This window comes from Cinclus cinclus, chromosome 29 (genome assembly GCF_963662255.1).
Source record: "Cinclus cinclus chromosome 29, bCinCin1.1, whole genome shotgun sequence".
In the NCBI taxonomy this organism is placed as follows: Eukaryota; Metazoa; Chordata; class Aves; order Passeriformes; family Cinclidae; genus Cinclus; species Cinclus cinclus.
The window spans coordinates 3,048,243-3,063,177 of NC_085074.1; the positions used below are offsets into that span (position 1 = coordinate 3,048,243).

General features: G+C 50.9%; 1 protein-coding gene across 1 annotated transcript; it reads left to right on the forward strand.

Annotated features, from left to right (window-relative positions):
- Positions 1-2,703: 2,703 nt before the first annotated feature.
- On the forward strand, positions 2,704-12,648 carry STC1 (stanniocalcin 1). The gene is given in 6 exon segments (XM_062510462.1): positions 2,704-2,737; positions 2,740-2,802; positions 3,120-3,281; positions 6,117-6,259; positions 8,413-8,624; positions 12,378-12,648. Coding segments are annotated over 6 exon segments (885 nt in total).
- The last annotated feature ends 2,287 nt before the right edge of the window (positions 12,649-14,935 follow it).

Genomic DNA, 14,935 nt, shown 5'->3' on the forward strand with positions numbered 1-14,935 from the left:
GAAAACTTTATCCCATAATGGGTGTTCTTGTATCTCTAAACCTTCTAACAACACTTTTGGAGGGCATGGCCCTTGAATGAACCAACCGCTGATTTTGGGGCGGTTGATTCCATCGCTGGCTGTTCCTTTCTCCCTTTAAAACCTGGTACAGGACTGAAGCCAAATTCCTCTGCCACCAAACTCCTGGGAAATCCCACAGCGAGGGCAGAATGGGAGTTTCCAGGGAATTTCGAGCCCTCGTGCCTTCAATATGCAAAATTTAAAAATGCAAATGCTTTCTGGAAGCGCAGGACTCCGAGGTCTTCAGGAGAAATTTGTAAGAGTGCCCTGCCAAATGTGACAGCGGCTCAGCCACACTGAAATCATCCCCCCACTCTCTTAAAGCAAAATAACAAAAGTTCTGCCTCCACGGGGTCTTTACGGAGCCTCCAAGGAGTTTTCCTGGTGTTTTAATATTTGTGTCCTGGTCCAACACCGCACACAGGTCCCCATGCCCGTGACACCAAACCGAGCCTCGCTCACCTCCTGCTCCTGCTGCGGGTACAAATATCAAATAACGGCCAGAAAGGAGCAAATCCCTGGGAAAACAGCACGAGAAAGAACAGAAAAAGTGCCGGAATAATCTCAGTTTCCCTTTGGCGTTAATTCCTCCCCGTGTTTGGACTCCCGTGGATGCGGACGTGCTCCCGAGGAGGGCCAGGACAACCTGCCGGAGTCCGCAGCCTCAAAAAGCCGCTAAAGACGGGTGGGAATGCTCGGTTTGGGGGTGAAGGGGTGGAGGGATCGGGCTGGGAGTTTGCAATCCAATCGTGTGGAAAATGCAGCGCTTCCCCTGCGGAGAGGACGGCGCTGGAGCCGTGAGTCAGCCCCCATTGAAGTCGCTGCCAGAGTTGCTTTTGATTTAATCAGGATTAAACCCTCTGGGATTATTCTCACTTCCAAACTGGACCGGGGCTCTGAAGTGGAGAAACCACAACGCTTTGCGGGGCTGCTGCTTCTTTATCTTTTTTTTTTTTTTTTTTTTTTTTTTCCTTTATTTAATGAATTTGGCTCGGTGTCCCAAACCGGAGCCGAAACCCGAAACCCGAAACCCTCCTGTTTCAGGTCTTTTGGCGCTCGCTTGGAACATCTGGCACAGCTGTTCCCGTGACCCCCGGGCAGGAGCACAACCTCGCTCCTGTTCCCATTCCAAAGGGAACCGGCAGCACCAGGAATGGGGCAGCCCTGCCCGAACCTGGGAGACACATCGGAGACAGGAATGGGCAGGATCCAGAGTGATCCCATTTTCCCGGGGTGGGGGGAAAGGCAGGAATGAGGCAAAGCAGCGGGCACAGCCTCTGGAGCTCCATGGAAAGAGCTTCCTCCTGCTCCTCTTTAAATTCTCCCTTACTGCCTTTTGAATTCAGCTGCCACAAACCCCAATAAATACCCCAAAACGGGGCGTTTTGCACCTTCACTTGAATGGGATTTGTGGAATTAGCTCATCAAATGGGAATTCTGTACCTGGATGGATCCATGGATCTCTCCAAGCTTGGTTTGCTTGCCTGGCACCACAGAGCTGAGAGTCCTTCCCCTTCCCAGAAAAGATCCTGGGGGTGGCAGAGTGAGCCCCAAATGTGCTCAGGATCCAAATTGGCTCAGCTCGAATCAGCCAGACCTGATCTCTAAATCCTTGGATTTATTCTAAGCTGCAGGAACTTGTAACTTTTTATCTGAAATTTTTCTCCACGCACCCTTCCCCATTTCCTTTCAGCTCCAAGGCTCAACAGCCCTGCTGCACTTTCATCCCTGGAACATCCCAGAGCTTTAAATTGTCTCTGGGATACAGGATAATCAATCCTGCAGCGTGTTAATCCTCATTACGTGCCCATTAAAACCGAGATTAAACCAGGCATTAGGGTGCCTCCTCCCGTTATGAAATCTGAAAAACAGAACTGAGTTTGGAGCAGGGAGAGTGGGGGGGGGGGGGGGGAGGAAAACCACGAAACACCTAAAAATTGGAGTTTGGGACACAGCAAAAGGTTTGAATAGGTGATTTTATGGAGGGAATTGTGCAGGGGAGGGGAGCTAAGGAGGAGGCGGGCGAGGTTTGGGGCTGGGAGGGATTTGCATGAGCCTACGTGAGGGCAGGGATGAGTCCTGGGGCTCGCACGTGCTGGGGCAGGAGGAGCGCAGGGAAAGGTGAGAGCCGGGGCAGGAGCGAGAGGATCTTTGCCAGCCCCATCCCCATCCCATCCCATCCCATCCCATTATCCCATCCCATCCCATCCCATTATCCCATCCCATCCCATCCCATTATCCCATCCCATTATCCCATCCCATCCCATCCCATCCCATCCCATCCCACTATCCCATCCCATCCCATTATCCCATCCCATCCCATTATCCCATCCCATCCCCGAGCCCCTCAAACCCTCCCCTTTCCCCCCTCCCGAGCCGCCCCATCCCCACCATCACTCCCGGACGGATGGGAACAGCTTTTCCTAAAAGGGCAGGTGGTTTTCTTTTGGGGTGGGGGCTCTTTAGGACTGCTCTGTCATTTCCTCGAGCTCCGTGACCCATAGGAAGCCTCCCCCCCACTCCCCTTTCCCTTTTCCCACCGCTCCTCCAAGGATGAACTTTTGGCTCATTGTTCTTTGGCAGGTACTTTTAATGGGCTGGAAAAATATTCTTCCTGTGAAGTTGCAGTTTTGTGGGGCTTGAATGAGTCCAGTCCTCCCCTGGCTCTGCCCAGCGCCGCCGATTGGCTCCGCAGCCCGGGGGTGACCGATAAGGGCGGCTATAAAAACCTCGCAGCTCCTGGTCCCCCAGCGAGCAGGAGCCAGAGGGGCCGCCCGAATCCTCCGCACATCCCTGCGCTCATCTCATCCCCAGGATCCTCCCTTCTTCCTTCCTTCCTTCCTTCCTTCCTCCCTTCTTCCTTCCTTCCTTCCTCCCTTCTTCCTTCCTTCCTTCCCTCCCTCCTGCGAGCGCGTATCCAGCTCCACATCTTCGCTCGAGCCGGAGTGGAAGAGGAGAGGCGCACACATTCCCCCCCCCACCCCCCCCCCCCCCAAAAAAAAAAAAAAATCAAGCTACCCAAAAACAGAAAAAAAAAAAAAATAACAACAACAAAAAAGCAATTACCAACCCAACCCCACACTTAGCGGAAACTTGTCAGAGAATGCTCCTAAAGTCTGGTTTTCTCCTGCTGCTGCTGATCAGTGCATCCGCATCCTACGAAGCTGAGCAGAATGACTCTGTGAGCCCCAGGAAAGCGCGGGTGGCAGCGCAGAACTCAGGTAACGCCGGCGACGAGGGCTCGGAGCCGCAGCCCCGATGCCTTAAACTGTCTCAGATTTCTCTGCTACTGATTTTTCTTCTTCTTTCCCATTCCACCTCCCCCCCCCCCCTTTTTTTTTTTTTTTTTCTCTTCTAAACTTACCGGCAGGCAGCACAAATGTTCCTTTCAGGGCTGGCAGGAGCTGCTGGTGCAGAGCTGGAGCAGGAATCTGCTGTAGGAGCCGGGGCAGGGCAGAGCTGCGAGGATGCGATCCAGGCTCTCCCCTCCTCCCCCCGGTTCCTCAATGAGTTCCTCGCACTTTTTATCATTTTTATTTTCCTGCTTGCACGTCCCCCTCTCCCTGGTGTTAAACGCCTTGCTTTTTTAGGAAGTTGATGAAATCCAAGGCACTGGGGCTGCCCCATTGTTCTGTGAACATCTGTCTGTTCAAAGAGGGGCAGCCAGAGCCGCCGCTTGGAAGAATGCTGTAACCTAGAAACTGTCCCCTGCTCTCTGAGATTGTCACAAACCGATCGCTATCGCTCAGCTGCCACCGTAAAAATACATCGGTGACATTTAGCGAACTTGCTTTCACAATGGAGGTGGGGAGGGGGAAAATGCTGGCCAGCAAACCCTGGATGTCTGGACTTTGCCGCTTAGATAACTTGGAGACATTGTCTGGAACAATGGGAATTAAAAATGTGCCTTCTGCTGTACTGCAAAGATATCGAAGCTCTAATTCGGAGCTCATTAACAGCTGCCTTACTTTAGCTCTGCGAGGCTCTGCAGCGTTGGAGCGATGGGGGGATGTTCGCCCGATTTTTTTATTTTATTTTTTTATTTTTGCTTTTGTATTTGGTTGCTATAGGAACGTGGGGTCTCCCTCTCTCACCGTGCCTAAAACAATCAAAGCTCCGCGCACCCGGAGTCTGCTGCGAGCGAAGTTCTAATTGGAACCTGTGGAAAGCTAATTATGGGGCTGGCTCGTGCTGCGGGAGGTTATGAACCGGGGAGGGGATGAATTACCAAATATTCCTCCCTTCAGGCACGTCAGCAAGAGCGCGGAGAGACGAGGGGTTAATTGGGGGAATTTTTTTAATGTTATTTCTCTTTTTTTCGGGGGAAAAAAAAAAAAAAGAAAAAAAAAAGGATCCCGGTTGTAAAGAATTCTCTTTAGCATGCAACTCGGATTTAATAAGGTGTGTTCTGTCCCAGTAAAGCCTCGCTTTTCCCACACCTCAGGGCTGGAGGGAGAGCCTGGCTTCGCATTTCTTCCCCAGGAATGTCTGGTAACCTGAGCTGCAAAAGCGATGAACGTGCCTTGCCCGGGCGCGGGAGGGGACAGATGTTGGGCTCGCCCAGAAAGGTTAATCCCGGCTAATTTCAGGGCAATCATGTGGCAATTCTGCTGATTCATTGTTAAAATGCCCTGGATCTGCTCTGAGAAAGCCGGGATGAGATAGATACCCTCGTGTTCAGACTCACCGCTGCCTCTGGGCTGTTCATTATCCCCGGAGCTCCATTACCTGACATTTAATTTCTCTGCCCAAATTTCCCTTCCCCTCCTGAATCTTCAGCTAAAAATGACCTTTTTTTGGCTATGCCTGCGAACTCCCAGGGCAGTTTTAGCACCAAGGTTCTGGGTCGAGTCCTTGTAGTGCTGAGAATTGACTCTCAAGCTAAAATCTCTCTGGGTAATTCAGGCGTTTCAGAAAAGCACAAACACCTCCTAAAAAGTGCAGTTTTCTGCCAACTTCTTGGCATTTCAAGCTCATTTTCAGAGTGGCTTTGTGAGCCAGGCTGCTCCTGTCTGACAAAGACCAGGGAAGAGACCTCGGAGCTTTCCATGGGCCCATCCTCATCCCTGCTCCTCCTTTAGAGGGAGTTGGGATAAAGATGGAAATGCCTGAAGTGAGAGCTGGGGTGGGATGGACGTTTGGGTCTCCATCTAAGCAAGGACTGTGAGGTGCTGCCTCCTTGATCCGTGTGTGACCCTCGAGGGGTCTGGTAGCTGGAATTTCTGTTCCTTGGGGTTCTGGTCATGTCTCCAGGGAATTCTGGAATTGTAGAATCATAGAATTATAGAATCGCAGGATTATAGAATCATAGAATGATAGGATTATAGAATTACGGAATCATGGAATTATAGAATGGTAGGATTATAGAATCCTGGAATGGTTTGGGTTGGAAGGGGCTTTAGAGCCCATCCCACTCCCTGCCATGATCAGGGACACCTTCCACAGTCCCAGGCTGCTCCAGCCTGGCTTTGGACACTTCCAGGGATGAGGAACCCACAGCCTCTCTGGGTACCCTGTGCCAGGGCCTCACTGCCCTCCCAGTGAGGAATTTCTCCCTAATATATGACCTAAAACTCCCCTCTTTTATCTTAAAACCATTCCTAGCTCTTCTATCACCGTGCATATAAAAAGTCGCTCTCCCACTTTTCTATAATCCACTTTTCAATACTGGAAGGGGCTCTGGGGTCTCCCTGGAGATTTTTATTTTACATGGAGCTCTCCCAGCCTGGTTCCATGGCAGATTTTGGAGCACCAGAGAGGGTTTGAGCTGTTCCTGCCTTGCCCAGGAGCAGAATTTGGATGTGGGATGGGATGGGATGGGATGGGATGGGATGGGATGGGATGGGATGGGATGGGATTTGGCTGCAGGATGGGATGGGATGGGATGGGATGGGATAATGGGATGGGATAATGGGATAATGGGATGGGATGGGATGGGATGGGATGGGATGGGATGGGATAATGGGATGGGATGGGATGGGATGGGATGGGATGGGATTTGGCTGCGGGATGGGATGGGTCTCCACGTGCTGATGTTCCTGTGTCTCTCTCCACAGCCGAGGTGGTTCGGTGCCTCAACAGTGCCCTCCAGGTGGGCTGCGGAGCCTTCGCTTGCCTGGAAAACTCCACGTGCGACACGGACGGGATGTACGACATCTGCAAATCCTTCCTCTACAGCGCTGCTAAATTCGACACTCAGGTATAGCCTGGGCACAAAGGGGACAGGAATAAAACCTGGCTGAGAATAAAACCTGGCCGAGAATAAAACCCGGCAGAGAATAAAACCCGGCAGAGAATAAAACCCGGCAGAGAGTCAAACCCGAGAATAGAGAAAAAATGGGAGCTGTCTTTTCATGCCCCGGACAAGTGCTAAGCGCTCAAAGCCTACCTTAATTTAAGCTGTGCTTTGGGCAGGATTAACCCTCCCCTCCCTGCTGCTCGGCTGTTCCTCTCAGCCCCCATTTTTGGCTACAAACACGTCCTTCAGGGCTCTTTTTCCACCCGCTCCCTGCTCCGTGTGAGGACTTGGCACGGAGGGTTCTGTGGTGCGGAGAGCAAGGTTTCCTCTCCAGGAAGAAATAGAAATGTTCTTCGAACAAAATAAATCTCCTGCCTGTGTGACCTGGCACAGGGCTGGGCTTGGACTTGGAAGTGTTTGGGTCTGGGAATACGAGGCCAGATCGGGGCTGCAGGGAGAATAAACGGGATAATAATGATGGGGGGCTCTGCTCTGCCCAAATCTGCTCTGCCCAAATCTGCTCTGCCCTCTGTGCTTTCCTCCCAAAATTCACACAGCCCCTGCTCCCTGTGCTCCTGCTCCCAAGGACTGATTTAAAAGCTGGTAAAGGCTCTTGAGGTCTGAACCAGAAGTGTTGAACTGCTGGCATTAAATTGATGTTAAATCCATCTGTGGGGTGGAAGTGCTCCATCTCTGGCACTTACAGGATTCCCACTGCCTAAATCTTTTGGGAATGGGAGTTCAGAGCATCCCAACTGCTGAGAGTGAAAACTCTGCAAGAACTGGGAGAATTCCAGTCCCATTCCCTACCATGCCTGGCAGGTCTGGAATTGCAGTGGGGTAATTAGCACAGCCAGGCCTGCAGGAGCATCCCTATTCTTTCAGATTCCCTGGAATTCTGGTGCAGCTGTATTAGTGTTTATCTTCTATTTTCCTCTTCAGTCGGAGTCAGGATTGAAGGCATGAGAGGTGGATTTTTGGTTCAGACTCAGCTGTTTGTTAATTCTGATTTATAGTGCAGTGAGTGCTGCAGCACTTCCAGCTAACGAGTTAAAAATGACAAAATGGAGCTGGATCTTGCTCATTACAAGGTCTGTTAAAGCCTAATTATTCAATTAGAGACTAAGATCTATGTTATTTTTACTTTTGTCCCAATGACCGAACACTTGTGACCTGCAGTGCAGCATTTTCCATCTGACCAAAAAGTACCACCTAAAACCAAGAAAAAGGAGCCAGGAGGAAGAAGAAGCCAATGCCCAAAATCCTCCAGCTTGTCCCACACCCATTGCTATATTTTAAAAATTTCCAATTCCAAACCCTTCACCCTGTGAAATCGCACACTCCTGTTTAACTCCACACCTGTGGATTTTTAACTCCATCCTCCACATTTTGGAATCCTTCTCCAAGGCCTCAGGTCACCAGCAGTGTTCTCCAGGCAGCACAGAAAGCTCAAAAATTCCCAGATTTCTGGGATCCAACAGGAATGCTGAAGCCTGGGATTTCTGAACTTTGTGTGCTGCCAGGCACTGAGCCCTGGAGAACACTGCTGGTGACCTGAGGCCTTGGAGAAGGATTCCAAAATGTGGGGGATGGAGTTAAAAATCCACGGGTGTGGAGTTAAAGAGGAGTGTGCGATTTCACAGGGTGAAGGGTTTGGAATTGGAAATTTTGATCATACAGTAATGGGTGTGGGACAAGCTGGAGGATTTTGGGTGGTGTCTCAGTGCTCATCTTCCTTCTTCTCCAGGGTTCCAGGCAGTTCCTGGTTGGACGCTCAGTGCTGCACCGAGGGTCACAGGAGTTTGATTATTAAGTTAAAAGGATAAATAATTATTTCTTGGACTTTTTAGCTTTAAGAGACCTTGTAGCAGCCAAATCTTCCTCTATTTTCCTCTCTTCTAGCAGGTGGCTGGAAGTGCTACTGAAGGCACTTTTTGATAAGGTTTAATAAACAACCAATCCCAAACACACACACACAAAAAATTGTCTCCTTTGTGTATTTTTTAACTCCGTCTCAGAAGATCCTGGGACAAACCTCAAATTAAACGGCGCAGAATTTGCACGGCTGTCACAGGCTCCGGCAGAGCTCAGCTTGTTTTTCCTTCCCTTTGCAGGGAAAAGCTTTTGTGAAGGAGAGCCTGAAGTGCATCGCCAACGGGGTCACGTCCAAGGTGTTCCTGGCCATCCGCAGGTGCTCCACGTTCCAGAGGATGATCTCCGAGGTGCAGGAGGAGTGCTACAGCAAGCTGGACATGTGTGGCATCGCCAGGCGCAACCCCGAGGCCATCACCGAGGTGGTGCAGCTCCCAGACCAGTTCTCCAACCGGTACGTGGGACGTGGGATGGGAATTCCCCTGGAATATCGGGAATGGGAATTCCCTTGGAGTATCGGGAATGGGAATTGCTGAGGCAGGAGTGAGAGGGGCAGCTCCCAGACCAGCTCTCCAACTGGAACGTGGGAAATGGAATGGGAATTCCCTTGGAATATTGGGAACGGGAATTCCCTTGGATTATCAGGAATGGGAATTCCCTTGGATTATCAGGAATGGGAATTTCTGTGAAATATCAGAATTGCTGAGGCAGGAGTGAGAGGGGCAGCTCCCAGACCAGCTCTCCAACTGGAACGTGGGAAATGGAATGGGAATTCCCTTGGAATATCGGGAATGGGAATTCCCTTGGATTATCAGGAATGGGAATTCCCTTGGATTATCAGGAATGGGAATTTCTGTGGAATATCAGAATTGCTGAGGCAGGAGTGAGAGGGGCAGCTCCCAGACCAGCTCTCCAACTGGAACATGGGAAATGGAATGGGAATTCCCTTGGAATATCGGGAACGGGAATTCCCTTGGATTATCAGGAATGGGAATTTCTGTGGAATATCAGAATTGCAGAGGCAGGAGTGAGAGGGCCCGAGGTGGTTCAATGCTGCCGGTCCTCAAACAGCTCAGCCCAGGGAAGATCTCTACCTCTCCAAAGCCTGTGCAGCTTTAGCAGCATTCTCCCTTCACTTTTTGGGAAAATACATTTATTTCCCAAATAATATATCTGGTATTTTTATTCCCAAATAATGTATAGTGTATTTTTTTTTTTACTACACTTCTTTTTCATTTTGGAAAAATACATTTATTTCCCTTTTTTTTTGGAAAATATATTTATTCCCCTTTTTTGGGAAATACATTTATTTCTCCTTTTGGAGAATACACTTTAAAGTGTCTCCGGAGGACAATCATAAAATTACCCAGGCAACATCCCTTACTCCAAAGCCTGGAGTTTGTTTGAATGTTAATTATTTTTTTTATGGTCAATGATCCCAAATCAGGTCAGTTAATTTGGCACGTCTGGCACACTGAGCACTTCAGAGCTGCTCAGAGAATGGAATCCTGGAATGGTTTGGGTGGGAAGGGACCTTAAACCCCCTCTCATCCCACCCCTGCCAAGGACAGGGACACCTTCCCCTGTCCCGGGATGCTCCAAGCTCCATCCAGCCTGACCTTCTCCATCCATTCCCTTCTCCAGGCTGCAGCCATCCCATTCCCGGGGTTCATATAGCACCTGGAAATTGGATCCTTGTCCTCCAAGTCACCACAAAAATCCAGGACAAGCTGAAGGAGCCAGCACGCCCGATCCCGTATAACCCCACTGTGCCCTGACCCCGTGTTCCTCATTTCTAGGGACATCTCGAGGCTCTCGCTGCTCTGGTTTGGGGTCGTGTCCTGTTCCTGCAGGGACAGGAATGTCCCACTGCTGCCTGGCACCTTCCCCTGGGCACAGCACTGTCCTGTGACCGTCCTCCAAGAGCAAGGGACACAGAGAGGCTTCAGGGAGCTGCTGCAGTCTGGGCAGTCACGCTGCAGGGACAGGGATTGCTCCCTCCAAATCCTGGAACAATCAGTGCTGAGTCTTGTGATTGGGATAAAAGGGATTTTTTTGGAGGGATTGGAGTAAATAATTCTGGGATTGGAGTCAGAGCACTGGGTTGTGGGGCCTGCCTGTGCCAACACCTCAGCTCCTCTGGGGTGGCTCTGTCTGGATCGAGGAGTGTCCCAAACCTCCAAACCTGTCCCAGCACAGGTGTGCAGGTGATAAATGCATTTTATGTTACATCAATTTATACAGAGAATCCCAGAATAACCAGAGTTGGAAAGGACTCACAAGGATCATGGAAATCCGTTTCCTGTTACAGAAAACTTCACTACAGGTGGAGAAATATTTTCTTGTCTATCCAGAAAAAATGGCAAAATTGGAAAGGCAAAATTATACTGGGGGGCGATGGAGTAAAAACGAAACCTGTGTGTCATTCCCCCGAGGAAATTTGGAAGAGGTTTTGTGGAGGACTGGGAGAGGAGCCCAGGTTAAACTGATGGATCATGGATTTTCCCCTCGGAAGGGGACATGGGGACACTGGGCAGGGCTGGGATGCTCCTCTGAGAGCCCCGAGCCCTGGAGTCTGTCCCAGGGAGGAGGAGGAGGGAGCTCCTCCTCCATCCCGAGGCAGAGGATATCGTGACACGCTGAGGAACAAAAGCAGCAGGATTTCCCAGCTCGGAGGGCTCCCAGAGCATCCTGCTTTCCCAGCCCCTGGCCCAGCAGGATCAGAATGTGCCACTTGGCCCGGCCACCGAGGGGAAGTAGTTAAAGGTCATTGCATCTTCCTGTGATTTCATCTCGGGGCAGGAGCAGCGGGGCAGGAAAAGCTCAGCTCACAGCCCCGCTCTGACAGGCTCTGCTGAAGTGTCCCAGTGTGGAAGTTGTGGGGGGGGACGGGCTCTGTGTCCAGCCCTGATTTAAGCCGGGTCAGCGGCCGGCTCAGCTTTGCTCATCTCCACTTCAGACCTTGCTCCCAGCCCTGCTGAGCCGGGCTCACAGCGAGCCAGAGCCTGGTCCTTTTGTGCAGCTTTGACCTCACCTGACCTCCCCCGGCTGCTCCAAAGGCCGGGGCTGAGAGTTGGGAAAGGACTTGGAATGGGAACTCTCATTTCCCTCTTCCTTCCTTTCCTCCACCTGCAGGTTGTTCTCCTCTCTGCTCCTGTGGAAAAATGTCACCGTGACCTTAAAGTGCTTAAAATAAGTTCCCCGACGTCCTTTCAGGCAGAAATCCCAGCAAGTTTGGGACTGCTGCCCTTTTTCCCAACTTTGTGTCCCTGGGAAGACATTCCCTGGTGCTGGGAGATGCCAGGTGCTCTCCCAGCCCTGCTCCTGGGGCTGTGAGGAGCATTCCTCAGAGGAATTCTCAGCAGGACTGGGAATACAGACCAGCACCACTTCCTGGCTGCTCCTTGGACGAGGAATTTGTGCCCAGGGCTGCTGGAAGGGGAAGGTGCAGCTGGAGAGGAGGCAGGGAAAGCTTCGCTTGGGGTTTCGTGCATGGAAGTGCCAATGGATTGTGTGTCCTAAAAACCTTGTCCTGAGAGAATCCAGGGATCTGCCAGGCTTGGACTGAGGGATTCTCCCTCTGGTCCTTGTAAGGGCTGTGCAGGGAAAGGGACTGGAGGGACAGGAGGGATGAGAGGGATGAGAGGGACAAGAGGGATGAGAGGGATAAAAGGGACAAGAGGGACAGGAGGGACGGGAGGGATAAGAGGGACAGGAGGGAATGGTGCCACAGGGGTGGATCAGTCCTGCCTCTGCCAGGCCAGGCTGGGATCCCAGCAGGATCTGTTGTTGCCAACAATTATTTTCCTTCCCAAAGCTCCAGGAACCTGAGTGTTGAGCAGAGTAACTCACACCCTTTAATTCATTTCTTCGTCTCTCAGCTCCTTGTTTTTGCCTTCCCGATCCACCAGGATCACTCTAAATCCTCTGTGCTTGCTCACTCACATCCCAGAGCTGGGACAGCTGCTGGTTTGGGGCAATTACATCAGAATTTTGGCGATGGTGTTCCTCCCCTGTGCCAGGAGCAGGGTGCAGGGACAGCAAGGTTGGACTTGACTTTGGGAAGCTTTCCCTTAAAAATTCTGTGACAACACCGTCAGAAATCAATCCCAAAAGCGCTCTGGACGAGTTAAAAATCCTGATTCCTGTGGTTTTGTCACCTGGCTGGGGGGTGACTCCGCGTGCTAACGAGCTCCCTGTGCTGCAGGTATTACAACAAACTGGTGCGGAGCCTGCTGGAGTGCGACGAGGACACCGTGAGCACCATCAAAGAGAGCCTGATGGAAAAGCTGGGGCCCAACATGGCCAGCCTGTTCCACCTGCTGCAGAGTGACCACTGCGCCCAGGGCCACCCCCGCGCCGAATTCCTGCGCAGGAGGATCTCGGAGCCGCAGAAGCTGAAGCTGCTCCTCAGGAACCTGCGGGGTGAGGGCTCGGTGCCAGCCCACGCCAAGCGCGGCTCCGCCGAACGCGCCTGAGCGGGCTGGGGGAGACCAAGCGCGACCAAAGCTGAGGGCTCTGCTCCAGGAGAGTTCTGCACCCAAAGCCAGAGGATCTGTAGGTATTTTATCCCCCCCCCCCCCCAGGAGCTGGGTTTAGTTCCTTAGGGCTCGTTTAGTTCGTTCATCTTTTCTGTTGCTCTCGGACGATGTTTCTGCGTGGGTCTGTGTTCAGTGTTTTCCCACCAGCCAAGCGGCTCTGTCTCTTCTCTTCCCCATAAAAAAAAAAAAAAAAATCTGTTATCCCGAAAATTCTTAGTCTTAAGTAGATCCCTACAGTGGTCAGGCCTTCAGGCACTAAACTCCCAAGGGTTGGAGGCTGAGTTTTGTCCCACACTTTTGTGCTGACACCAGCCAGGTCTGGAGATTCGGCACTGAGGGGAGGAGCCGGTCCTCTCCTGCAGGTGACAAAAGATGCACTAAAAACTCTTGCACATCCTAAAAATACCCGTGGAATTCATGTCATGAATCTGTGCTGGCCATGGACGAGCATGGATGTCACGCTCCTGGTCCTGTAGTGTCACCCTCAGTCCTAATCCTCCCAGCACAGTGCTGTGAACACATTTAAGTCGGGATTTACCAAACTCACTGGGTGGTTTTAGTCACCAGGACCTGGCACTGCGATGCAAAACGAGTTCAAACCACCCCACAAAGCCCAAAACCCAGGAGAAGGATGTGTTCTACCACGGAAGGAGGTGCCAGGCTGTGGCTGGAGCTGGTCAGGAGGTCCCATAATCGTGTGTTGTATTTCAAAGCTCACATCTCTGTACTGTATTTAACTGCCTGAAGCTTTAAATGAAGCCTAACAGCAACAAAGCCTGTCTTAAGATTAGAGTATTAAAAGCCTTGCTCTAACTGTGGTATAAATAGTGCTAAAATCTGTCTGTACTGTACATAAACTCCACCAGATCCTGCTTCCAAGGAACAGAATGGAATAATTCTATTGCCTAAACTACACATTGTAAGTCAGCTCTTTCTTTATTATTTTATTTTTCCTGGAAGAAGCACCTCTGTCATAGTCAAGAGTTCACGTTCCACTCTGAGACCTTTTTAGGAAGGAAGAGGGGAAAGGTTTAGGATGCGAATAACAGCTCCAGGAACGGCCTTTCAGAGCTAAAATTGAGGGAAAATGCACAAAAAAAACCCCAAGTTCAGGCTGGTCAGCCCAGTCCCCACAGGGCTGCCCAGAGATGCACTTAGACCGCTGGCAGAGCTGCTGGGAAATTCATAATTATCAGATCTTTGGGAATTTCACAGGGCAAAAGTGCCATCAGGATTTCTGGAGAAAGGAAGGGAAAATCCATCATTCTCTCAAGCTCCAGCAGGAAAGCTGAGCACATGGAATGAGCTCTGGGAGCTGCCTTTCCTCCATCCTCCTCCTCAGTGGGCTCCGGGAAGAGGAGCAGAGCTGGGAGACCCCAAACCCGCTCCCCAGCACAGCCAGGCTTCAGTGAGCCCCAAATCCCCTTTGTGGTGTGGGATCTGCCAGGTCAATCCCAAATCCATCCCTAGGGGTCTCTGCAGAGAGATTCTGCCTCAGACCCTTGGGGAGCTGATAAAGGAAGGATCTCTTTTCATGATGGAAACCTGAAGCAATAGAACTTTACTTTTTTTCTTTTGGTGTTGTTTGGAAAACCACGAAGCCTTTAAATCAGAACTTGCTGCTAAAATATCCAAACCAGATGCAGTGGCAGTGTTTCAGATGTCGCTGTCTTCACGAAATGTAGCCCAAAAAGTGCTGGCACAGAATTGGAAGCAGTAAAAAAAAAAAAATGTTGCTGACATCGGTGGAGGGTCAGAATTAGTGATTTTAAATTTTGAGATTCTCCGAACGGAGCCATCCAGGGCAAGGAAAATGCAAAATTGCTCCTTCCTGAATCGGGCAGGGATTGAGAGGCTGACACAAAGAAGCTCTGAGAGGTTGAAAACCAAAAGATTCTGGAATATTCTGACCCTAAAATTGGGGTTATATTTAGGAATTGATCCCAGGGGTGCATGTCTGACTTCCCACTGTTGGGAGCCAGGGAATTCCGCTGGGGTTTGTGCATCCAGTCCGTGCTTTTATTTGGGAATGGGTCACAAAAAGTCTCTCCCTGGCTCGGGCAGTGCTCAAACCCCACCTGGGAGGTTCTGCCATGCTCCAGAGCTCCCACTGAGGGATCCCAAAGCTCCCAGGGCCTTCCCAAGGACACCTGGGCAAGATTTTCCTCATGGAAAGCAGCTTCTCCACCCACCCATTTCTCTACAACTCTGCCTAAAGCAGATC